Here is a 26,854-nt window from a genome sequence, read left to right on the forward strand (position 1 = left end):
TCGGCTTCTTTGACTTGTCACATTGACTGAAAACATGTCTCAATCCTGGGAGGCAGAACAAGATGGTGAAACCATCTTTCACACCCCCACAAAGCCACCAAATGCCTAATGTAGAACACTGAGGGAAGGGATCATGTCCCCTGGCTCATGAAGGCTTGCGAAGATGGCCCGACGAGATGAGGCCCTTTATGAGAAGATACATCTACATATAAGGACAGAGATGAGCACCATGCAATGGAGCTTGAAAAGCAATGGACTGAGCAGATGCATGCCCAAGAGAAAGTGATATATGAAATGCTGAAGGTAGAGATATATGCCCAATTGAAGGGAGAAATGCAAGCCCAAGTACGGGTTGAGATGGAGTTGGCCCAAGTTTTGATGCACACGGAAATGAAAAAACAAATGCAGAAATGGAAGGATGGCATGCTCCGGGAGATTGGCACAATGGTTGCATCATACGAAGGCACCTTGAAGACATGTACGGCTGACCGCGAAAAAGACGGGCATTTGGGACAAGCAGGCTTTACTCCAAAAATAGCCCTCCCCTCATTAATGGGAAGGCCACCATGTAAGAATAACCAAAAGAAGTGAGAAATCTGGCTCCTCCTATATGAGCCTTTTTTAAGCTACATTGTCCTTAATGCCAGGCTCCTACTTGGACAAATTCAGACTATTTATAGGATTGGTTGCATTAATCTGCTCCCACTCACCACGATCGTAATGAAGATATCTGATAGTACATCCACCATATGCACCAAGACCTATGGGTCAAAATATCAAGCATAGGGTCAACATGCTAGTGCTTTCCTGAGCGGCTAACTCTCTCACTGGATGAAGGGCAGTGTCAGGAATAATGTCATGCGTGTCACATTTCAACTATCTCCATCGTGTCTGGATAGAATACAAAACACAATCTCCCTCCTCATCTTGATCCAGCAAGGCTAACACCTGTAATGGCACTCCTGTCCTGGAGAAAACTCATAGCAACCTAGGATGCTGTTGATCGTGAAATGTCCCAGTAATCCACACATGAGGTATACCTCCATCAATTTGATCGATCCATCCAGGGCTCCCTCTGAGGTGCTGGGTGGATGCAAGTCTCCGATCCATAGGGAGGCTTCTAAAAGTCTTCCAACTGTTGATGCACATCTCTCCCAACCAGGCCACTACATATATCCAGACGCACCCAAAGGTCGTGCAACCTCATCTCTAATGAGGTCATTCCACAAAATGGGCAGTCTATCAGTCTCATCCTCTGATCTAGGAAGCCTCTGTCTCAAAAAAGGTCTCATGCTACTCCACGCTCTGATAATGGAAGCTATAATTGCAGAGGAAGGTGCCCTATACCCTGCCTCAGTAAAGATAAAATGTGAACTAAGCATCCTATCTCCATCACCACAAGGGGTACAACTAGAAATGTGAAACATAATGAAATTCTTCCAAGGCTCGGTGCTTGCAAGGAATCCTTTGACTGCTAACTTACAAAGCCATGCTTTGCACTGTATATCCGGATCTACAATACTCAGCCAGCCCTTCTGTCTGGGGTGTATAGTAGTCTCCCAAGCCACTTTGGCCCAGGTGTCTAGTGTACCATCCAAACCTGACCAGAGAAAGTTACGGACCAATCTCCGCAACTGGCCAATGCATCCATGAGAGAAGCACCAACAAGAGGCAATGAACCAGGTAGAGGCATGCTGTACTCGGTTAACCACCAAGGCTCAAAATCATCAACAGCTCAGTGCTAAGTGACACCATTACTTAATATCACCATTGATGAACAATTATAATAATCCAAAAGGAAAGACATCAAACAATTTTTGTTTTTCTGACATTTTGTAAAGATTAATATATATCTGTGCTTCTGTAAAATCCAACAGATTAGTGAAAAATCTTGCCTCTCCTGAGTTAAGTATGTTGTTGATGTCCTCAAGAAATGATTCCATGACAATCTGAGTGTCGGAGAACAGAAAAGTCATTTCTTTGTCATCTACACCGGCTTTTAAGAGCATTCTTTTCAAATCCTCCCTCCATTCATTGTTCCCATAACCTTTTGTAATCTCAATCTGTATACACAAGGCAAAACGGATATAGTTAGAAGGCATTAATTAAATCATTCCTGATTCACGCTGAAAAAATATGCTTGCTTGTCTTTTCTTTTCCCACAAGTCCAATGCAGGATCGTTGTTTACCTGAAACAACTCGAAGTCTTCCATAAACGTAGCTAGCTTTGTCAAACTTTGCCTTCCACTTCCACCTACTCCAAGGAGGAGTGCATTCCCAAGGGGAAGCCGAATCACCCTGCAAATGCGTGCAGCATGTTCTATAGCATCCAAGAACATCACAAGTTTCATAGGGGTACTGCTAACATTATTATAATCTTCCAAGTACTGTTCAACAACTTGAGAGATCTTTGCAAAGTCAGTAACCTGCATGACCGAAAGAAAAAAGCATAGCAGGAGGCTTTTCAACATATTACTACGCTAACCTAATTCCTACAGTATATGTACACACACACACACGTTTGTATGTATACTATATATATGTGTGTGTGTGTTAATAGTGTTATATACATAAATATATGTATGTATATATATATACATGTATATACATATACATGTATATGTATATACATGTATATATATATGTATATGTATATATGTATACAGACATATATATATATACATATATATACATACATATATTATATATATGTATGTATATATATGTATATATATACATACATATATGTATGAATATATATGTGTATATATTATGTATATGTATATACATATATGTATATATATACATAATATATACACATATATATATATATATATATATGTATGTATATACATATATGTATGTATATACATATATGTATATATATATACATAATATATATATATATATATATATATATATATATATATATATGTATATATATACATAATACATACACACACATATATATATATATATATGTATATGTATGTATATATATGTATATACATATATATACATACATATATATATATGTGTGTGTGTATATATATATATATGTATATATGTATATATATGTAGGTAATACATGTACATGTACATGTATATGTATATACGTATACATATACATATACATGTACATGTATATGCATATACATATACATATACATACACATTTATGAATATGTATATACATATACATGTACAAGTATATGTATATGTATATACATATATATATATATATATATATATGTATATACATATACATGAGAGTCTCCAAAACAGAGAGCCTCAACGGGAAATCAGAAGCAAAAAAAAAAAGTATATACATATACATATACATGTACATGTATATGTATATGTAGATGTATATACATATATATATACATATACATATACATATACATGTACATGTATATGTATATACATATACATACATGTGGTTAGATCCATTACGGATCGTACATGGACGATAGTTGGAGTCGGCGGCTCTCCCGGGGCTACCTCATCCGGATCCCTGGGGAAGAGAATCGAGCTAGCCCTTGCAAACAGCCTGATGGACTATCTCTCTTCAACTCCCTGGGCACAATGTAGCGAAAGGACTCAAGATCCATGTATACATATATATACATATATGTATATGTATATATATATACATATACATGTACATATATGTATACATATACATATATATACATGTATATATATGTATATGTATACATATATGTACATGTATATGTATATATATATACATATACATATATATATATATATGTATATGTATACATATACATGTATATGTATATGTATATATATATATATGTATATGTATGTATATATATATACATACATATACATGTATATGTATATGTATATATATATATATATGTATATGTATGTATATATATATACATACATATACATGTATATGTATATACATATACATACAACAACCCATCCTACCCTGCCCTACACGACAGCTCATCTTTGTCCCAGTAGAGCCTCTCAGTGGCATGTTTTGGTCCTCCTTTGGGGAAGAGTTAGCCACCAGTTTAGGTGGGAGATACTATCATTACCGCCTAAACAATTAGGCACCCAACCCGTAAGCACATATACATATATATACATATATGTATATGTATATATATATATAGATACATGTACATATATGTATACATATACATATATATACATTTATGTGTATGTATATATATATACATATATGTATATGTATATATATATACATATACATGTACATATATGTATATATATTTACATATACATATATGTATATGTATATGTATATACATATACATATACATATACATATATATGTATATGTATATATGTATATATATATGTATATACATATATACATATACATATATATGTATACGTATAGATATACATATATACATATATGTATACATATACATATATACATATACATACATATATGTATATATACATATATATATATATATATATAATACATACACATTTATATTAGTGCTGGCCGTTGCCCAAGTGACTACAGCATCATGCAGCCTAGCAGGGAGTGTGAGTTCGAACACCAAAATCTACGGATAAAAGATTTAACTTATAACAAAACCAAAAATAAAAGCTTTCAGGGAGATTACCTCCTCATATATTTTCGGTTCTGCACCAGGTACCAGAAAATCACAGTATAGAAGTCGATCATGAGTGACAACTTCGTTCCATTGCACCTTGAACTGTCTTTCCAGCTGGTCGGCCAAGCAGTTAGAGAACCAAATTCTATCTTCATCATTGACAAGACGGTCCTGTTTACATAACAGGACCCCTTGAGACTTAGTCGAAGGTTGACTTCGGATTTTATTTTGCAAAAGTGAAACTTCTAATAACTGGAACATTACATGCAACAATGAGGTCCTTGAAAAAGGAAGGAGTCTTATTAGTGCAATCACTGGTGGTGGAGCCACAAGAATACGATGGTTCCAATGGCAAGCAATGTGAGTGATTGGAAGGGGCTGCCTCCCGAAGTATGCTTTAAAGTTTCCTGTCTCGTTTTTGAAGCTGAGAGGATCCCTATAGCTTATCGTAACTGGGAGCATAGGCCAGATCAACTTTTATTCTTCATTTAATTAAGACAACATACCAACATGCAAGTAGACCATGCATACAGATGCAGATGTGTATATGTGTGTGATGATTTCCCCCGGCCCCCCCAGAAAAGAGACTTCTATTAAGTATGATTTTTTTTCACAAAAAGGGAGATCTCAGACCAAGAAAGGGGGAAGGTGAACCGCCTCCCCCCCCCCCTTCAGTACAGCCTTGATTCACCATTTCTTGATCTCTGCTGGCAGGAGATCGATGCCTCCATCTGCCAAGTGTTGCACACGAGCCGCACATGGGTGTCTCCACTAGAGCTCAATACAAAACTCCACTTCTACAGAGTTTTTTACAATTTTCAGAGGATGGATTTATGGTAAGCCCTGGCTATCTTCTAAGGTACAAGGCACATGTCCTCTAGCGCTATGCACCTGTAGCATCACTGGTGAGACAGTGTGATCCCTCTTGAGAGCCAGATACCTCCCCATAAGGGGATCCAGGCGTATGGCCTTTCAGCTGCAGATCCACGACATACTCCACAGCCATGGAGATGCCACTCCACAGGTAGAATGCCATCACAGCTCTTTGCTCGTTTATGGAGATGGACGGTAGTATCATTGCATGAGGAGATCTGGGTATCTCTGGTCATCTTGCTCGGGGATTTTCAGTACATGTACACGGAAGGCCCACGTAGTATGCGGGTCTTCTTTTCATTTCATTTTCAGTACTTTTTGTTTCCATGTTCAGAGACCATGAGAGTGCTTACACGTGTGCGCCCACGCCCATCAAAGATCTCCTCCCTTTCACATCTATGGGCAAGTCTCGTTTCTTTATTGCACACTTTATGGTGTGAAGGGAAGAAAGGGGGGGGGGGGGATGATGGGGTTTGAACTTGCATTGGTAGGAGGTAGAGTTCAGTGCTCATTATAGATCCTTTGGTGGAGTTGTTGGGGCTGCTTTACTGTATGGCAAGGAACTTTTCTATACATTTTGGTCTCATAGACCCATTGGTGGGTCTTTTGTAATTAATAAAATCTTTCTTTTCCTATCTGTGTGTGTGTGTCTCTCTCTCAAAAAGGAAAAACGAGATGGATCAAACACGTCGTCCACAAAAACCTCTTAAACACCAATGCTTCAAAACACTAGACAAGTTATGAGACAGCATGTTCACTGGAGTGGAAATGTTTATATCTAGAAGAGGGAAAAGAAAGCAAACCTGAAATACACGCATTGATTCATGAAGCCAAAGAGAGACTATTGAATGTAATGTATGCATGTGATTCGGATCAGCACGAAGGACACCTTGTATAACCTTACTCATATCTCGTAAATTGAAAGTGTAATGTGACTTTGATGGTGTTGGCAGGAGCTCTTTTCTTATGGCATTGAATATTTCTATAGTCCCAGTCACAATATTTTTCCCAACCTCACGTACCACTTCCGAAAACTTGGCACAAAGGGTAGCATCCAAGATGGTGTTGAATATTAGAAACAGACTCTCATCAGACATTTCATTGAAAGACAAGAAGTTGAAATGGCGAAGAAACCGGTTGGTTACTAGGTTTCGGCCTCCCCCAGGTGGGCCCATACAGCCAACAAACTGGATATCGATTAGGGTGCGGAAGGCACATGGTGGCTTTCTCTCATACCATCCCTTGTGGTCCATCCATTGACGGAGAATTTCAATGGGCGGCTGAGCAAAGTACTTCTCTCTCTGTGGCATGTTCAGATCATCAACAAATATGATATATCGCTTTGTGGGTGGTGGACCAAACACTCCCTTTCTTCTCTTTTCTGTCTTGGAATCTATGAGATCCTGTGTCTGATTAGCACTTGTCCGCGCAGAAAAGTTTATAAAGATAGGTACATATGACTGGTTCATGTCGTTAAGAAGTTTGTCTTGTACGACAAGCGTCTTGCCTGTACCAGTATCTCCAACACACAGGACATGTTTACCAATTTCTATCAGTGATTGCAGTATGTATTTTGACCTGACTGAGTCAGCTGTGGGTACTATGAGCTCTGAAAACGGTTTCTCCGGGTTGCATACATATTTAGGTATGGTCTGCATCCAATCGATCCAATCGAGAGTATTTTGATCAAAATAGTAACCAAACACATCCAATTCATCTGGTGGAGGCTTTTCCAAATGTAAATCGGCGAAGGTATCCCGAAGGTATGAATCGAATTTAGTACGACCATCGTTATTACAGGTCGCTCCTGCTGACCAAATCAAAGAGAAAATAAATAGAGGCTCAATCACCTGCACCAAAAGCAAACAGCAGCTATTTAAAATTCTAGCCTCTATAAAAAAAAACTAGAACTCTCAAGTACAGGCCACAAAATGTGGGGACTCTGAAGGTGGCTCTATGACATGCTAATGTCTTAAAAAGAACTATTTCATGAAGTATGAAGACAGTATGTGAATCTATAACAAGCTTAGAAAAATTAAAAAAACAACTTCTAAGGTACCTTGAATTTTTGAGAACAAAATTGTTACCTCTGCCCCGCTATCCTTCTCCGACATCTGCCCCAAAAATCTGCGCGCCATTTCCTGTTTCTGCCCACCGGCTGCTCCTGTTGGCCTCTACATCTGGCCGCACCTCTTCAGCTGCAGTTCGTGCTGCTCCTGCTCCTGCGCAATCTCTGCCCCGCCATATTTCTGTCGCCATGATTCAGCTCCAGCCTGCTGCAAATCTGCGCCATCTTCCCCTGGACCGCGCCCCCTTCTACGCCTCTGCCTCTTCATCTCCAGCAAGGCCTGCGCTGCATCTGCCCTGCCATCTCCTGCTGGAACTGCCCGCTTGTCTCCTCAGCCTCTAACCGCTCCTGTCTGCCCAGCCATTCTCTCGTTGCTGCGTGTTCGTGGAGCTGCTGTCTATACCAGGCCGGGTGCTGCTGTTCAGTCAGTTTGTGCCTCATCATCTTCTCCTCCGGCCTCCACTCCAGCTTCCATGTCTCCATCTTCTACTCCAGCAACCTCTACAGCAGCAGCTCAAGGCACTCTCCATCTAAGAAGTATTTTCAGTCTACTCTCTATTTCTTGAAAAATAAAAAATCTCAGTTCTGAATTTCATTTACTTCTCTATCTTGTACGGGATTAGACACTGCCAAATATGGTAAGACCTTCCCATCTCTCTCATAATTGTCTATGCTTTCATGCTATCTACCACCATTGATCACCAATGATGTAGATCATGGGGTAATGTCATGTCTACATGGAATTATCTTTGTCCCTATCCAAGAGGCACCCCTGCATTACCCACTCTAGCAGGAGGATTGCCCTTGAGGAGGGATTATCTATCAAGGTCCATCTCTCTGTCTATCTACAATCAGTCAGTCTCTCTGTCTATGTGTCTATCTTGTGTGATCTTACAGTCATATGTCTCTGACACTCTGTCTATCAGTCTATATGCCTCTCTTTTGTGGATTAGCTACCCACATTCTCTTGGCATTTTCTGTCAATGTCCCCATTTATCTTCTATTTGTCAGACTCTCTCATGTCTATCTGACAGTCTCTCTCTCTCTGTGGGACCACTCTACTGGCTGATTGCCTCTCTCTCTGTCTGTCTATGATCCACTCTTGTCCCTACCCTTGTGGACCCATATGAGGATATCACTTGAGGAGGGGTGTCTCAGGATCTTTATCTGTCATGTCTTCTATCTTGTCTCTCAGTCTATCGGTCTTTATGTCTGTCTTCTAGTCTTGTCTTTCTGTCTTCCTCCTAGTGTCCACTTAAGGAGGGTGTTGGAAATAAGTGCACACTAGGTGTACTGTTTCTCTAGTCTACATTTGTTGTTTCTCTAGTCTACATTTGTCTAGTCTCAGTTTTTGTCTTGAGTCTTGAGTGTGTGCCATGTGGCACCTCTACATTTATCCCATAAGCACTCTTGCTCAATGTCTTGTACATGGCCCTATTTATTCAGGGGTCACATCAATGGAAATATCTCTCAGTTTTGCTTCATTCCTTTGCAGTCTTCCTCATGTTTTAGTTTAGTATGATACCATGCTAGATTTCTAACAGAACATTCTCAGACTTTTCCTCTTAGCCCTCAACAGGAGCAAGAAAAAGTTCAAGCTGCAACTACTACTGCAATTCATGAAGCTCGTAAAATAGAGAAACGGAAAGCCCGTGCCCAATATAAACAATTTAAAGATAAAGGTTGTTCTTCGAAAGCTTTCTTCAAAGCATTGCATGCGAGGAGATCTAAGGATAATATTGTGCAAACTAAAAGGCCGGATGGTCTATTGACAGCCTCTAAGGTGGAGCTTGCGCATACTTGTCAGTGTTATTTTGCTGATATCTTTCAGTCGCCTCCTTCATTGGATGAGTTTACAATTTGATGTAGGCAAGAATTTCTTGGCGATGTGCAGCCCATCACGTCTACAGCTGAAAGCTTGCACTTTGAACAGCCTTTCTCTATGGACAAACTTTCTGATGCTTTAAAACATATGGGCCATTGGAAATTCCCTGGTTGGGATGGCTTGACTTTGGAGTTTTTTCAAGCATTCTGGGAAGAGCTCAAAATCCCATCTTATGTATGATCAATAATGCTTGGCAGACTGGCACTCTACCATCATGTTGGAAAGAGGGATTACTAATCCTTATTCCCAAAAAGGAGCTTTGTGAAACACTGGCTGATTGACGGCCCATTACTTTGATGCTTGTGGTGTATAAGTTGGTTGCAAAAATGATTGCTATGACATGGGCTGGGTTGTTGAACTTGAAACTACATCCTCAACAATATGGATATGTGCCTCGTAGGCAAATTAATGATAACATAGCAAATGCCTATATTGAGATGGAGTGTGCCAAGTATACTAAGCAGGATGTGCTAGTATTGCAGATAGATATAGCCAAAGCTTTTGATATAGTTCATTGGGATTTCATTAAACAGGCCATGAGTGCCATGGGTTTTGGTGAGAAGATGCAAAATGTTGTTTATGTCAAGATGGCACCGCTCAACACGCCCTTCAGGGAGAGCTTTCTGAATCTTCGTCTCTTGCAAAATCAGTTAGACAAGGGTGTCCTTTGAGTGCTCTTTTGTATGCTATTGTCACTCATCCTTTATTGCTTATGCTTCGTAGTATTGAAGCTCATGGTCTTCTTACAGGAGTTCGTATTCCTGGTCAAAAGGGATTTTTTTTATTTTTTTTTTCAAAAAGGAGACTTCTATTAAGTATGAAAAATTTTACAGAATGGAGATTTCACACCAAGCAAGGTGGAGATCTCAACCAATCAGGAATCCTGTGCTGTCAATAGGGTCCCGAATGAGAGGATGTGAAAAAGATACCAATGTCCCACTCTCTAATAAATTGAGTGCGCTTCCTCTCCGCAACCCTAAAAGATCCCTGGATTCTAGCCCAGGTAGCCATAATGGCGTGAATAATATCACTTCAAATCCTGGAAAGACACTGAGAAACAAGAACGGGAGTACCCTCAATGGCCTCAGTGCATCTAGCCTTCCAGATATTCCAGGCTGAGATGCTAGCAATAATCTCCCAAGAACTGTCTAACCTCTGTGCCGGAGGGACAAAGTGTGAAAGTGGCAAATCCTGAAGACAACACTGCCGAGCAACTCCTTGCTTAACCAAAATGGCCAAGCCAGTCCCCTCGAACCTCAGCTGAGGCCCAGTCTGTGTCAACCAAATGATAGAACCAAAAGAAATGATAGCATCCCTCTTAATCCTACCAAAGAGGTGTGCAATCGCAGACCAAACCCTCTGTGCTTCCCTGCATTCCCTTAAACACTGGTAAACTGACTCCGAAACTGCTGCACATCTAGGGCATGCTGGGCAAGCACCAGTAACACACCTCCACTGATTGGTGGCAAGACCACCATGAAGAAAAACCCAGATAAAGGAGGAAATCTGTGCTTTCCTGTATGAATGTCACAATCTCCCCCAAAATACCCTCTGAATGTCAGTCGAAATGCCGTAAGATTCCCAATGGGGTCTAAAAGTAGGGACACTCTGAATGTGTCCCAAGATAAGATGTCTGGCATTCCGCACCGTATAGCTGAAAAAAGGCATGCTTTTCAAAGGATTACAAGCATCCTTCTACTCCCACTCACCAGGGTCCCATTGCAATTGTCTGATAGGGCAGCCACCATACAACCGTGGACTCACATGTGCCCTTGGGTGTCCGGCTTCAATTTCCACTACTAGGCTCTTCCTCGATATAGAGCCCACCTGGATAGATGGTACTTATTACATGTGGATCAGTATGATGATTTTATGTGCAAAATTTGGGTGGATCACTCACAAGTGTTATCTGATCATGTACCACTGTGGATGGGCCTATACTTCGGACTGCAATTAGATGATCGTCCTCTATACTGCCGTTGTCTGCTTCTAATCAATAACCTTTACCTCTCGCATGACATTTTCCATAACTTGGTTAAAGAGGTGATTACACCCCTAAAGTTGCAAATGCTAGGAAGTACGAATGTGGCCTAGTATCGTTTTGTTAAGAGGATTCAACTCATGATTAGAGACTATGGTCACTAGTACATGCATGCAGAAAAACAGAGGGTCTATAATGCAAAAGCAACTTGTCAGGCTCTAGAGGAGCTTCCTTACATGAGGAATATTTCGATGTCTCAAGAGGATTTATACAATGCAAAACATATTCTTATTGAAAACGACAGATGTAAGCTAGAAAAATGGCAAGTCAAAGCTAGGCAACGGCCATTCAAGGATAAGGGATGCTCTTCCAAGGATTTCTTCAAAAGCTTACACTTTGAACGGCAAAAGACACCATGAAACGTATCAACACCTCGACGCAAACTTGGACATGTTCCAAACAACAATTGGTTGCTGAATGTGTCCCACTATGTGCATGTCTTTGCTACTATAGGTACTGCAAATGCACAAGTTTTTTTTTTTTTTTTTTTGGCAGAAAGGAGACTTCATGCAGCCAAGGATCAATTGCTCTCTCATGTTTCATGCATAGTATCACAGGAAGAGGCACTCTCTATGGAACAATGCTTCACAAAGGAAGAATTGCAAGAGGCAATAAAACAATTGGGCACTTGGAAATCTCTAGGTTGACATGGTTTAACTGTGGAATTCTTCTTGCACTTCTAGGATAACCTCAACCATGCGTTTGCTTTTCATCATTAATGATGCTTGGCATACTTGGGAAATGCCCAAATCATGGAAAGAAGGGCTTGTAAGACTTCTCCCAAAAAAGAGTCTGTGTGAGATCTTCGTTGACTGGCGACCAAAAACCCCAATGCCCGTCGTATACAAGTTGGCAATCAGTCTGGAGTTTGAAGGACGTGTGCCATGGAAGTGGGTAACCCAAATCTCTAACCAACTGATTGGAGGGAACAAGAGCCCATGGCCACAAGACACTGTGCCAAGCTTGTTGCTTGAGAGGGATAAGCTTGGATTTACAGAAATTTATTCACGATCCTGAAGTTGTTTCAAACATATCCAAGGCCTCCATTACAATGCGGAGATCACGAGGATCATCTCGTGGCATGAAGAAGGAATCATTTGCATAAGCCTATACCACAAAATGCTTGCCAGATAACAATTGAAGACCGCAAAGTGCACCGTGTCGAGTAAGATAATCCATGCATAGAAGCAGCGGATGAGTTGCTATGGCATATAATAAGGCACTCAAAGGGCATCCTTGACTTACCCAAAGACCACGAGTCAGGGAGTTCACCATCAAGAATACATGATGCCTCATTGCCTTGATACAACCAAAACACAAGATAGGACATCTTATTTCCAAATCCCATGTTGCACATGGTCTCCGCAATAAAGTCCCATTGCACTGTGTCAAAGGCCTTCTCTATGTCCACTTGCAAAATAAGCACATCTTGTTTGGTATATTTTGCATATTCAACCCCAATGTAGGCATTTGCAATGTTATCCGTTATATGTCTGCGCGGGACAAAACCATATTGCACCTTGTGTAAGCCATCATAAAGTACCTCTTTTACCTTGTTGACCAACATTTTTTCGGGCGGTAAAAACCTCCAGAAAGTATCACAACACACGAAGAGGTAGGCTGCTGAGGAGGTGAGCTCGCGCTGCAGATTCCCCTTCTGCCTCTGCCCCAGCCTGCCCCTTTGCTGCCCCCGCCTGCCCATTTACTGCCTCCGCCTGCCCCATTGCTACCGCCCCCTCTCTTGCTTTAGCTTTTCTACCCCCGCCTGCCCCTCTGTTGCCCCCGCCTGCCCCTTTGCTGCCTTTTTACTGCCCCCGCGTGCCCCACTGCTGCCCCAGCTGCTCCCGCCCATCTACTCCTGCCTCTGCCCCCCTTCTTTTGCACCCGCCTCTGTTGCTCCCTCATCCTACTTCCGCCTTGTTGCACCCGCCTTGTCCTCCCCCATTTCCCTTTTTATTTCAGCAGCATTTTTATTTGGATTCAAGTCGGCCGCCCACACTTTCTCGATTGGCTTTATGGCTTCTTCTGCCCGCAGCCAATCTTTCGTCACCCCCACTGGCCAGGAGAATCATCAATTTTTCACAAGATGAGCTCATCTCCCTTTAGCACAACATTGACCTTGAGGTCCCGACCACCCTTGTTGCGAGAGTTTATGGTTCCCACCCCTCTTATTCGCAAGCCCGTGAATGGTTTCTAGCACCTCTCCCTTCGAAGCTGATTGTGCACTTCCAGGATACTCATCTGCTTGGTTGAGCCTTCTTCTAGGTGGACTTTCATTCTTCAGAAGCTACTTCTCAGGGTTTGGCTGGTAGCCCCTTCCCTCTTGGCCCTAGGAAGATTTTCTTCTTTCAGTACCAGGTGGGCTTTGATCTAAAGGCGGAGGATGAACGCCTTACCCCGGTCTCACTACAGTTCCCTGCTCTTCCTTGATCCTATTGGAAGATTTTAGCTTCCATAGGGGCATTCCTTCCCCAGGTTCTAGAGGTGCCAGTCCTTCCGATAGCCCCATTTTTATATATCATCGTTGTAGAGGCCATAAGCATCTTTCTCCGCTCCACTGCTAGTATTTCTGGATTGAGGTTTTCTCTTCGTAGTCAAGAGGAATTCGTTGACTCTGAGTTAGCTGATGACACAGTGAAACCGGCCTCTGGTAGAAACCAAAGTGCGGTAGACTAGCAGTCACCCTTCCAATTGTAGTCCAAATAAATAACAAATTAACAAGAGCTAGAATGCTCCAAAACTGAAAGGAAATCGACACCTGTTGGCCCCAAAGCTTGGCGCCCCTTTCGGTATTTCTTTATTCAAATTCAATGAAATGTATAACTGAGTACAACAAAGCCAGTCAAAGAAAGTAATCCTGCATGTCCAATCTGGCAGCGCTCAAGACTTCTTATCATAGAGGATTCACATACAGATCTGTGTCCCAGAAAAGCAACACACTGTGTTTTCCTCTGATCAACCAAGACAATTCAACAAGGCAGCCTTGAGCATACATCTGGATGTTCCATGAACATGGCTTCAAACTCAGCTCAAATACACATCCACTGTCCAATCTCTGTTTCCACCCTTCAAACTGCTATACCCTTCCTCTCACAAAGAGCCAGATGAAACAACTCTGCAGCAGACATAAGCCAGTGGAAAGAAAGAAAGATTGATATGTTCAGAGCTTACCAATTTTTATGCGTGGTTCTCCACCAGAGGGACTGACCGTACCAGTCTATACTTGCAACAACCTGTCTATACTTTTCTCCCTGCAGCTGCCTGACTGATGCACTGACTGTACTCTGATGATGCGCTGCTTGCAATTGTTCAGGACTGAACAGGACTGTACCCGCCTGTACCTGTCCGTACAGGTCTGCAGTACCCGACTGTACTCTGATGATGCGCCGCCTGCAGCTGATGATGCGCCGCCTGCAATTGTTCAGGACTGAACAGGACTGTACCCGCCTGTACCTTTCCGTACAGGTTTGCAATACCCGCTTGTACTAGTTCGTACAGTTCTGCGCCTGCAGTAGCTGCTGCATGTTTGATGCACCTCCGCCTGTACCAGCTGTACGGGTTTGCACTGTACCCGACTGTACCAGCTGGACAGCGCTGTCCTTGTCGCCTGCACCTGTCTGTACAGGTATTCGCCTGCAGCAGCTGCCTGCATAGTAGCAACCCGTACCTGGTCGCCCTGCAGTCACCTTCGCCAGTTGATGTGCAGCAGCCTGTACCTACTGTCGTACAGCAGCCGCCGCCTGTACCAGCTGTACGGAACTGCAGCCACCTGTTCTGTACGGCTACTCTCCACGCAGCTGTGGTTCCCCTTCTCCTCCACGCAGCTAGCTTCCACGACTCCTCCAAAAGCAAGAGAGAGAGTGGAGAGGGGCGTGTACCTCCCAAAGAGGAGTTGCCCCTTTTCCCAAAAATATCCTAGTGGCCCCTTTGTCAAATTTATCAAACTTTCTAAGGGTCCCTTTTCGCCTAGGGACCACCCAAGGTTAAAACATTAAAAATATTAAAGTCCTTGGTCCCCCTTCACACTTGAGGATGTCCACACATAATACCATTTGTCCAGGCACCCAAATATGAATCATTAAATATTTATCTTGCTCACCAACCACCATGTCCACACTTGTGCTGTTCCACTTTCACGGGGTCATGACATACCCCCCTCTTGAAAAATGGCAAGCGTCCTCAATTGCAATCTGGTGATACAGCAAAATATCCAAAGTGGAATGTACAATATGGCAAGATCAGCGTCCCAATCTCTCTAAGCCATGCATATGTAACAACATTCACTGCAAACCAATGGTGTAGTAGTAGTCCAAGTTGTATACCACTATGAACCATACACAACCACAACATCCAATGTGACTAGTACACATATCATAGAAGTCCCATAAACAGATGTACTGTCAGCCATCAGTACCTTCGGGTGAGACAAAAGCTGCACCAAGCGACCTCTAGATGTCATCTGAGCCTGTCTGTATCAAGGGAGTGGAGGTGCTACCCCCCTCTTGAGCATCAGGCAATGCTCCAGACCCATGCTCTGCTGAACCTGAATGAGCCGTAACAAGAGTCGGCTCCAACTCAAAGGCATCGAGATAAAGCTGCAAAACCTGAGGTGAATCTGTTAAGTCACCTTCCTCCATCCACTTCGCATCCATCGGTGAATAGTTCTTGAACTTCACAAGATAGCGACGGGAAACTTTACCTCGTACCTTTCTTTCCTTATGTGCCAGTATCTGCTCTGGAATAAGAACCTCATCAAGTTCCTCAACTTCCGGCTGAGCCTCACCTGATACATCCTCAGGCACATCCCCATGGAAAGGTCTAAGTAGACTCACATGAAATGCATTGTGAATCCTCCAGTGATCTGGTAGCTTCAAGCGATAGGCCACCTCACCAATCTTTTCCAATACCTGAAAAGGTCCATAATAGCGCATGCTCAACTTAGGGAATAAGCGCTCTTTACCCTTCATCTTCTTGAGCCTAGCTTTTCAAATCGCAAAAGAACCCAATCACCCAAAGCAAACTCTAATGCACGTCTGTGAACGGTCTGCTGCTTTCTTTTGCTTTTGCTGAGTTTTCTGGAGTGCCAACTTAACTCTCCGATAAGCTTCATCCATATTCTCCACATACTGATCAGCCTCAAAGATCTTATCCTTTGTGTGCAAATGGGTGGTACCTTCTTCCCTCCTTCCACAATCTCAAAAGGTGCCTTGCCCGTCGAGGTATGGACAGTGTTGTTATAAGAAAACTCCACCAAAGGAAGATACTTTTCCCATTGTTGCTTGTGCTCTGACATATAACACTTAAGAAGATCTAACACTGTAGAATTAGCCTCTTCCGATTGACCATCTGTTTGTGGATGAAATGAAGATGAAAACTTGAGAGTTGTACCCATGTTGTCAAACAACCCTCTCCGGAATAAACTCGTCATCCGTGGATCACGGTCACTAATGATAGACGAAGGCAAGCCATGATACTTGAAGATGTTCGCCATGAACAACTTCACCATATGATCAACTTTGATCGTCTTACGCACGGGAATGAAATGGGCCTGCTTACTGAACCTGCATATGATAGTCCAAATTGCATCATTCCCCGTTTGTGTCCGTGGAAGATCAAATATAAAATCCATGGCAATGCTCCCATGGTCTATCTGGAATAGGTAAACGCTGAAGTAACCCTGGTGTCTTTTGACGGTCAAACTTCACCTTCTGACATACGGTGCATTGCCTAACAAAAGCATCAACATCTCTTCTCAAGGTTGGCCAATAAAAGAAAGTCTCAACTGCTTTTACCGTGGCGTCAATACCTCTATGACCTACATACGATGGAGCATGACTTTCAATCATAACCTTGAGTCGTAATTGCCTGGTAACACACAGTCTACCATGCATCAACAAAAAAACATCTCTGAGAGTATAATGATCATGCCGCTGACCCTCAGACATCTGATCATAGAGCCTTCCAAAATCCTCATCATGGGCATACTGCTCTTTCATCTCATCAAGCTCATGATGATAAGCAAGTGAAACTGCTGAGACCTGTGGCTTGCGTGAAAAATATTCATCTTCTGTGTCTGACATGCTGCTGAATTTTTCAGCAATGACTTTCCTCGAGTTGCGACCATAGTCTACGGTGTCTACAAGCGGTGCTAATATGAAGTGATCAGAGGGGTCTCTTGACGGTGTCGATTTCCTTTCAGTTTTGGAGCATTCTAGCTCTTGTTAATTTGTTATTTATTTGGACTACAATTGGAAGGGTGACTGCTAGTCTACCGCACTTTGGTTTCTAACAGATGCCGGTTTCAAGGTTCCTTTGCCGGGACCCATCATCAACTGATGCACCGACTGTACTCTGATGATGCGCCGCCTGCAAATGTTCAGGACTGAACAGGACTGTACCCGCCTGTACTTGTCCGTACAGGTCTGCAGTACCCGCCTATACAAGTTCGTACAGTTCTGCGTCTGCAGAGCTGCTGCCTGTTTGATGCACCTCTACCTATACCAACTGTACGGGTCTGCACTATACCCGACTGTACCAGCTGGACAGAGCTGTCCTTGTCGCCTGTACCTGTCCGTACACGTATTCGCCTGCACCTGTCCGTACGCGTATTCTCCTGCACACCAGTTTGCTCCGGTACTTATGAGTATTCAGAAGAAGCTCCTTCATTGGAGCAAGAGGAGATTAGATTTAGCTTCCAGAGCTTTGGTGGCTAATCAAGTATTGCTTGCCTCAGCTTGGTTTATTGCCTCTTGTTGGTGCTTCTCTCGTGCGTGCATTGGTCAATTGCGGAGATTGATCCGCAATTTTCTCTGGTCGAGTTTGGATGGCACCTCAGACACTCATGTCAGGGTAGCTTGGCTCACAGTTACTCGGCCCAAATGAGAGGGGGGCTTGAATATTATCGATCCGGATCTTCAGTGCAGGGCGTTGCTCTGTAAACTTGTGGTCAGAGGTTTCCTACCGAGCACTGAGCCTTGGAAGGATTTTTTCTTGTCTCAGATTTCTAGATGTACACCCCGGGTCGGGAGAGACCGGACGCCCAACACATGATTTTTGTTCACAGAGGCTGATATTAGCGCACCATCTTTCCCTCTTATTGCAGCCATTGTTAGAACATGGCGAAGCTTGAGATCTTTGGATTCTTTGGAAAACCTTCCTTTTTTAGTTTCACCGTCCGGAATGCCAGGCTTCTCCTCGCTCGACAGATGCATAGGATCCCTATACTCAGGCCTCATTGGGAGAGCTATGATATTTCTCCACTGATACAACGCACATATTGGCATAGACTTTGGCACTCATACAGATGGAGCCAAATCTCTCATTTCTTTTGGTTATTCTTACATGGTGGTCTCCCCACCAATCAGTGGAGATCAGTTTTCGGTGTAGCACCTTCCTACCTTAGGTGTGTGGCAGATTCTGAGACTGTACAACATTGTTTATGGGGATGCAGCACTGCACACAAGATTTTTTTTTTTTAGAAAGGAGACTTCTATTAAGTATGAAAAAAATTTACAAAATGGAGATTTCACACCAAGAAAGGTGGAGATCTCAACCAATCAGGAGCCCTGTGCTGCCAATAGGGTCCCGAATGAGAGGACATGAAAAAGATACCAATGTTCCACTCTCTCATAAACTGGCTGCGCTTCCTCTCCGCAGCCCTTGAAGATCCCCGGATTCTGGCCTAGGTAGCCATGATGGTGTGAATAATATCACTCCAAATCTTGCAAAGACACTGAGAACCAAGAACGGGAGTACCCTCAATGGCCTCGGTGCCTCTAGCCTTCCAGATATTCCAGGCTGAGATGCAACACTGCACACAAGATTTGGGGTTCTATAGCCCAACTTATGGGCAAATTGAGTGGTCGAGCCATGCAGGTGACTTGGGGGGCAGTTGCTTGGCTCTCCCAGTCCGGTCCGTAGCTCTTTTATGAGGGCAGTGGTACAAATCCTACTATTTTCATTCGTAGAGGTATTGCCCAACATGGTTTATTGCAAGATGTCCCTCACTCTGATTATACACCCCCAGACAGAGGATTGACACCAGCTGAGAGATTGTTGCCAGTATTACAGCATATGGCAAATCTTTTGAGCTAGATGTACGGAGACTATTGAGGGTGTCTGGATTTTTGGGTCTCAGTGCATTAGTACTATGGGGTGATAATATCCATACTCTTATGGCTACTTGGGCTTGTATTCAAGGGTCCTCTTGTTCTGCGCTGGCAAAGCGCGTGATATTTATGCGGGAGTGGGACCATGGCATTTTCTTTTCCACTAGTCCCACACGTCTTTCATAGCATCATGATGCTCCTCAGTGGTTGAAATCACCTTACATATTGGGGTTATTCTATTCTTTTCTGCCTTATAGTTGATATTGTTGTATGTCTTTTTCATACTTAATAGAAGTCTCTTTTTGGAAAAAAAAAAAACTCCAAAAAACAGTTTTTAGGATTTTTGGACCAATTTTAGGGTTTCTGAAATTTTTAGGCTTTTTGAAATTTCAGTCCTTACATGTCCATACAGTTCCGTACAGCTGTACGGATCCATACAATCGTGATGACGTGGCACAATAGTCGATAGAGGCACTCTGAAATGGAGAAGATAATCTCCACAGTTCAACGAAGATGGCAACGCAATGGAAGCCTTGCTTTTTGCCAGAAAGTGATGCTTTTGCCTTTTACTTTGCTTTTGGTCTTTCTAATAGTAAAATATTACTCAACTTTAGTCAAGAGTTCTTGTTTTTCTTTTCTAGCTTCACGACCTTGCTTTTTCGCCCTCAAGCTGCGTTTTGAAAAAGCGGCTTTTAGCTTTTTAGTCTAGCACAGTCTCCTCCTTCCAATGGTGCCCTTGGCTCGCGGTCAACCCGGTTTGACTTTTTGCTTTTTCTTGCTTTTTGACCAAGAATGGTGCTTTTCTTAATCAAACCTTATGGACCCTATCCCCGTCCCGTGTCTTCTTCCACCTGTCTAGTGTCTGTGCATGGGTTTATGTGAAATAGAGCTAGAAGGGCCAAATAGTTACATTCCCTCCCTCTTATATCGCAGTTGTCCTCAACTACGGACTTGTTCCATGTATATTCATGTGTTTCAAGTACATCATGTACATCCATATGTTTATAAGGTACTAGCCCCATCTGGTGAGCTTGTGCATCGGGTCTTTCCCCATACCTGTGGTGTCATCTCCCCATCTGGCAACATCTCAATGCCTTTCCTTTGACCATTAGCTTTATTCTTGATGTCACATCTTCATGGCCTATCGCATGTGTTAGCTATAATAAATGCATACCTACCTTCTGCAAAAACTAGACACAAGCTAGTCAACAAACAAGTATGCATCATTCGCGTCTAGCATCTACTATTGGGTATTCCAAATACTGGCCAGGTAGTTTGGAGCCTAGTGGACTATCACATGCAATAAATCCAAGCATCGTCCACACATCAAAAACAGCACAAAGTCAAAGAACTTCAAACATACATCAGTATACAGTCCACAAGTAATGATCCTCCTGTTCATGGATTGTCTTGTCTAGTTTCATCGAAACCGTGCTGAGCCATCTGGCGACTACGACCGCTCAGACTATCCTCAAGGCCATCTGGTCATTAGGACCGCCCGAGCATTCTTCCATAGTCATCTAGGCCATCTAGTCGCATTGGCCGTCCGAATATGAAATCCAGTTCCCTTCATTAGGCCCTTGGTCTCCCACTGCCCTTGACATGGCTCTGTCACCCCAAGAAAGTTTCTTCAAGAGAAATCCGAAGAGAATATCATGCCTAGTAAACACGCCTAGACACTGTGGGGGAGTCGGGTTTGGGATAGGTGTCAACCACTCTTGAGGAACAACAGAGTCGATGTCGAGGCTGAGTCTGTCGCTACCCTTGATCCCTGCCAGGCCTCTCTCCTAAGCCTCTGAGAGCAGCTCCATTGTGCAAGCCAATCGCCAAGGGACCTGCAAGGTCCTATGCTCAATGCTCCCCATGATACATAAGGTTGGGCCCCCAACATGTGGCCACTAGGTAGACGGATTAGGGGGTTCCAGAGCAGGGGCTGCCGAAGACACTCCTCTACGACTAACGGACCTAACTACCTAAGGGTCACCTTGAGGTGATCCCAAGCTCAGAGTAGGCTGGCTGCAAATCTGTCCTCAAATGCTAAGCTAAATCCGCGTGCCTGCATCTTAGTGAAGATCCATCTAGTACTTGGCGGCCAAGGGCCTCCCAGGCTCTGGGTACAGGCTGAAATCCAGGCCAAGAGGAAGTCCTTCCAAAGGCTCAGCACCAAGAAGGAGTCCTCTAACAATCAATTTGCCGAGCAGGCCACGGCTCTGAATGGAGGGGTCAATGATGCCTATGTCCCCTTTGTATCACGGCTGAATGATCACTCTCAACACCACCTTGGGCCAGGCAAGCCTCCCATCAGAACCGGCCCACAAGAAGTTCCGGATCAACCACTGTACCTAACCAATGCTTGCTCGGGAGAAGGCCCAACAGGAAGTAATGTACCACATGGTGGCAAGAAGGACCTGGTTCACCACCACCACTCGAGCAACTAAAGATAGCGTCGCAGAGTTCCAGCAGAAAAGCTTTCGCCGCCACCACTCGAGCAGCTAAAGATAGCCTCGCAAAGCTCCAATCCAAAAGCTTCTTTCGGATGCTCAGAAGAAGAGGGGCGAGCTGTTGCTCCAGAGTGATATCGATGCCCACTTAGCATCCTAGATAGCGGATTGGAGTGCCCCTCGAGATCCACTGGAAAGCCTCAACTAGCCGCTAAGTCGGGACAGGTGCATAGCCTACCCAGAAACCACACGACTTGTGCCAATTGATATGCGCTCCTAATGCGCAACAGAGGATCTTAATCGCTTCAGTTAATCTTTAGTGATTCCCAACATCTCCGGATAGCTATGCTGCTATGTCATCTGCAAACTCTTGAGTCCAGCAACTTCTCCTAAGCACAGAGGGGGAGTCGCAATCCCTCGATTCCCGTCTCCTAAGAGGAGAGGAAACTTCTTGTGGCCTCAGCGATGAATAGGAAAAGGTAAGGTGCAAGAGAACAGGCCTGTCGGACCGAGCCAAAAATGGGGAATCTGTTGCCTCGAGCGCCCTATGAGAACCTGAGTGTGAGGAGAGGTTGAGTAAAGTCGTGCAACACCATGGATCCACTCCACCGGGAACCCCATCCGGTGCATCGCGCCCTCCAGAATCTCCAATCATAAGCTTTCTCAAAGTCTAGGAGAAGCACTATGTGGTCCTGTTGCCAACAGCCTGGCCGAAGCTATCGCTAGCTGAAGTGTCATGGATCAAGTTAGGGAGGAAAGACTGAAAGTCTCCAGCTGATGGCCTTGTCCAAGATCTTGTAGGCGGTCCCAAGAAGGGTGATGGGTCTCCACTGCCAGATCTCCAATCTGTCACCACCCTCCTTAGAAATCAAGTGTATCAAACCCTTTGAAAGCCTCTCTGGCATGGCACTTGTGATCATAATCTCATTGAAGGCTGCTCGAAGGCCGCCTTCCATGACATTCCAGTGGTGAAGAAAGAAAGAATCTAGAAGCCCATCCACCACTCGGCATTCGCCACTAGGGAGAGCCGTCAATGCCTCTGCAAGCTCCTGTGCTATGAAGGGAGTCAATAAAAACCGTAGAGCAAGAGGAACCACCTCTCTCATGTGCCACTAGACACTCACGCACGCGTCCATCACCTGTGGGGATAATGGGGCGCTGTGAGGAGGGATTGGAAAAAATATGTGGCGATAGCTCTCACCTTGGGGGGGTTAGAATCAATAACTCCATCCTGGCCTCGCAGCCTCTCTCTGCCTATGGCGGCCCGCAATCTAAAAGAAGTCCCCTTGTGATTCTACCTCTGGCCTAGGTCCAAAAGGAAGTTCTGGCATAGAACCTGTACTCCATCTGCCTCTCCTCAACGGATCTGATCACCATACGAGCGACAGCAAGCAGTGACTCTCAATCCACGGACTATCAGGGGAACTCTCTGAAGCCGCTGGAGAGAGGCAAGACCCCTCCTCAAGCTCCTCTCCTGCTCACGAAATCCCTCCAAACTTCTCTGTGCTGGCTCCTGCAAAAATCTGATGATCTCACCAAGGCCCACATCCAAGGTGCTTGTGCTAGAGCCTCAGACAAAATCCAATCCCACCCATATCTGCTCTACCCTACTACAGATCTCAGAGTCTTGTATGAGGCTATCTAGAATCCTAGTGCTCGCATGCCTATCCTACCTCCAAGGGTCCTGTAAGGCCAGAATAACTCGAGCGTGATAAGAAAAAATTGTACTCGCTAACATGCCAATCATGCCCCTATGACCGCAAGCCCACTCATCCACATAGCACGTATCAATTTGAGAGAGGTTGAGGCCGGTACTCCTATTGGACCGCAAGAAACACAAGATCCCGAGACTACACCCACACTCGGGAAGATGCCAAGGCCCAAGGGTCATGTCCCGTGAGTGCCAGGATCAACTCCCCCCATGCAGAGTACTTTGCGTGCCTGAGACTGTAGTCGTGCCTCCTCCAAGTCTGTTCTCTTTGACTCGATTATGTTATAGTCTCCACCCATGCACTAACAGTCAGCCTGAAGAAGAGGCCCTGATGGACTGTACTCCAGAAGATGGCTCTACCTGTATGGCGTTCGGGGCATAAACATGGAGCAAGGCCATGAAGTCCTCTCCAATCACAATGGTAACCCATTGTGCTCGCCCAGAGACTATGACATCTGAGCCTGTCACTGTCGGCAATAGCTGCTCACTGATAGGAATACAAACTCCTCCCCGTGTCCCTGAGGGACCAAAAGGAGAAGGAGAAGATCATCGCGCCGCTTTCTGACGTAGAAGGTTTGGAATGATGAAACACCACACTTCTCCGAATAGGAGCCACTGTCTTCTCAAAAAGAACAGCTCCTTCCACTAGAAGACATTGGAAGTAACTATAATCAGTAAGCAGTCCCAAGATCCTGGGGAGCCCACCTCGGGACTCTGGCAGGAAAGCCTTCACTGAGGAAGCGGCAATGGTCATCTCTATTGGCTCCGAGAATCGATCAATCAAGCAGCGGGGACGAAGCTCGCCGCCTGTCTCTGCTCTGCGCCGGGCGCTACAGGGGGGCAACGGGAGAGCTCTGGAAAGGCGAAGGGAGGGGGGAGAGTGGGCTCAGAGGAAGAGGGCGAGGCAAGGGAGACTACTGCGGAAAGAGTCGGAGGTGAGGATGAAGGATGAGGAGGAGGGGGCGGGGGGGGGGGGGGAGGGGGAGGGGGAGGCGGAGGCGGAGGCAAAAGCAGAGGAGAGTGGGGAGGTGGAGAAAAGGGGGTCAATTGGGAGAGATCCATCCAAGAAAAAGGGTGCTGGGAGGGGCTGGCGGGGGTTCAATGGGGCGAGCTGGCCTCACTAGAAACTAAGAACCGGAGGAAGAATCTTGGTGGGGTAACGGCCAACATACAAAAGGGGCTAGAGGCACCCTCGTAGTGACTGGAGGGGGCCCTTCCCCAACAGGTGGGTGCTGTGATAATTGCTCGAAAATTGAATCCTCCTGTACTCTGCAAGCCTGGTGCGCACGACAACTACGCTCGGCTCTCGTAGTCGGCTGACGGCACTAGCGTAGGCCAACAGTCTGCCACTCTCCAACATCAGAGTCGAATCGCTGAATGATGGGGTCATCCCAAAGGCATGGAATAGATATGACACGAGGCATTGTCTCCGGCGAGGTAATACAGATGCAAAGGGATGGAATCTCGGTTGCCTGTGCAAGGGATGAGGCGGCAATGGGGAGGAGTTCCATCACTCTCCCAATGGCCACACCCTAGAGGATGAATATCTATGATCTTTGCCGGCCCACCAAGAAGGCTAACCTGTAGAAGATCTCTGAGTTCTCCTCGCGGAGGGCAACTATCGACAATCTTGCATACCAAAGTGGAGGCCTCTAATGATACAACAATCGTAGCGAGGAGCTAAAGGTCTGCTTCAGAGAAAGACGAGAAAATAACGATGATCTCGATCAAGGATGACGGAGCTGCTACCATGGAGTCCTCCTAAGGGTGAAGACCAAAATAGGTTGAGACTTGCCGAAAGGAGAAAGCCCAAGAACTGAGAACACTGCTGGAAGAAGACAGAGGGGGCGAAGAAGCCGGAAGAAGACGGAGAGGCTACGGATGAGGGAAGCGAGGAAGGGAGAGACATGGGAGGGGACGGAAGGAGGAAAGAGAGGGAGGGGGGGGGGGGGGCTGCTGGAGCAGGCAGCGGGATCGAGAGGGGGGCATTGCAGGGGATGGAGGGAGCACAAGCGAAAACAAGAAGAGAGGGGAGAGGGCTGCAGGCAGGCGGAGGGGTTTGGGTAGAGAGGGGGGGGGGAGGGGGGGGGAGGATTGGAAGACATTTTATTGGCAATGATACATGTTGCATGTTTACAAAGAGTGATGGCTACTTCCTGGCAAGAGGGCTTTGCCAAATTGGCTCCGAGAAAGAATGTATGCCTAAATTTGGCTAATTGGAGACATATCACTTTAACGCCAGTGCTATACAAATTGGTGACAAAGATGATATCCAATAGAATGACCAATGTCCTTAACAAAGGGTTGCATCCTGCCCAATATGGTTTCATTCCTGAATGACAAATAACTAACAATATATGTAATGCTTATGTGGGAATGGTGTATGCCAAATATATTGGCCAGGAGGTATTGTTTTACTACAGGTAGACATTGCCAAAGCATTTGATATATAGTGCATTGGGACTTTATTGCTGCCACCATGAAACATGTAGGGTTTGGTCCACAAATGACAAGTCATCTACTGGTTGTATGCAAGCAGCACAACTAGATGTATCATTGAGAAAGGATCAACATCACCCTGGACTTCGGGGAAATTAGTTAGGTAGGGCTGCCCAATAAGTGGAATGTTGTATGCAATTGCACTCATCCTCTACTGAAGTATATGGATATTCTTAGTCAGGATGGAAAATTAAATGGACTGGTGCAGCCAGGGAGGTCATCAATGGTTGCACAAGCATATGCTAATGACTATTTGTCTTCCTGGTAGATACTCCAAGGGATTTGACAGTGATTATGGATGTTTTGCAATTGTTTGGGACAATAGCCACTTTAGAAAGTCGAAGTTGTTACCACCAAAACAAGCGGATTGGCATAATATACTCTGCCAGGAGATATACTACCCCCATGCCCACAGTAGAGTTCTTGCTTGCGGTGATAGAGGAGAGCGGTTTCAGATTTCTCGCTCAGTATGACAGGGCTGCCCATTAGCCCCTTTATTATATATCATAGTTGCAGAGGTCATGAGCATCTTTCTCCGCTCCACTGCTGGTATTTCAGGTTTGAGGTTGCCTCTTCGTAGTCATGAGTTGGTTGACT

At 44.5% G+C, this 26,854-nt stretch overlaps 1 protein-coding gene across 1 annotated transcript in view; it reads right to left on the reverse strand.

The window, feature by feature from the left end:
• LOC147603900 (uncharacterized) overlaps nt 1-26,854 on the reverse strand; it is a 267,683-nt gene that overhangs the window by 94,872 nt on the left and 145,957 nt on the right. The window contains exons 27-30 of the mRNA XM_086795826.1: nt 6,308-7,354; nt 4,641-4,802; nt 2,190-2,426; nt 1,896-2,063 (exon numbers count right to left, since the gene is read on the reverse strand). Coding sequence (XP_086651952.1) covers nt 1,896-2,063; nt 2,190-2,426; nt 4,641-4,802; nt 6,308-7,354 — 1,614 coding nt within the window. The remainder of the gene's footprint in view (nt 1-1,895; nt 2,064-2,189; nt 2,427-4,640; nt 4,803-6,307; nt 7,355-26,854) is intronic.

This window comes from Cibotium barometz, chromosome 63 (assembly GCF_041138505.1).
Source record: "Cibotium barometz isolate CiBa-2024 chromosome 63, ASM4113850v1, whole genome shotgun sequence".
Classification (NCBI taxonomy): Eukaryota; Viridiplantae; Streptophyta; class Polypodiopsida; order Cyatheales; family Cibotiaceae; genus Cibotium; species Cibotium barometz.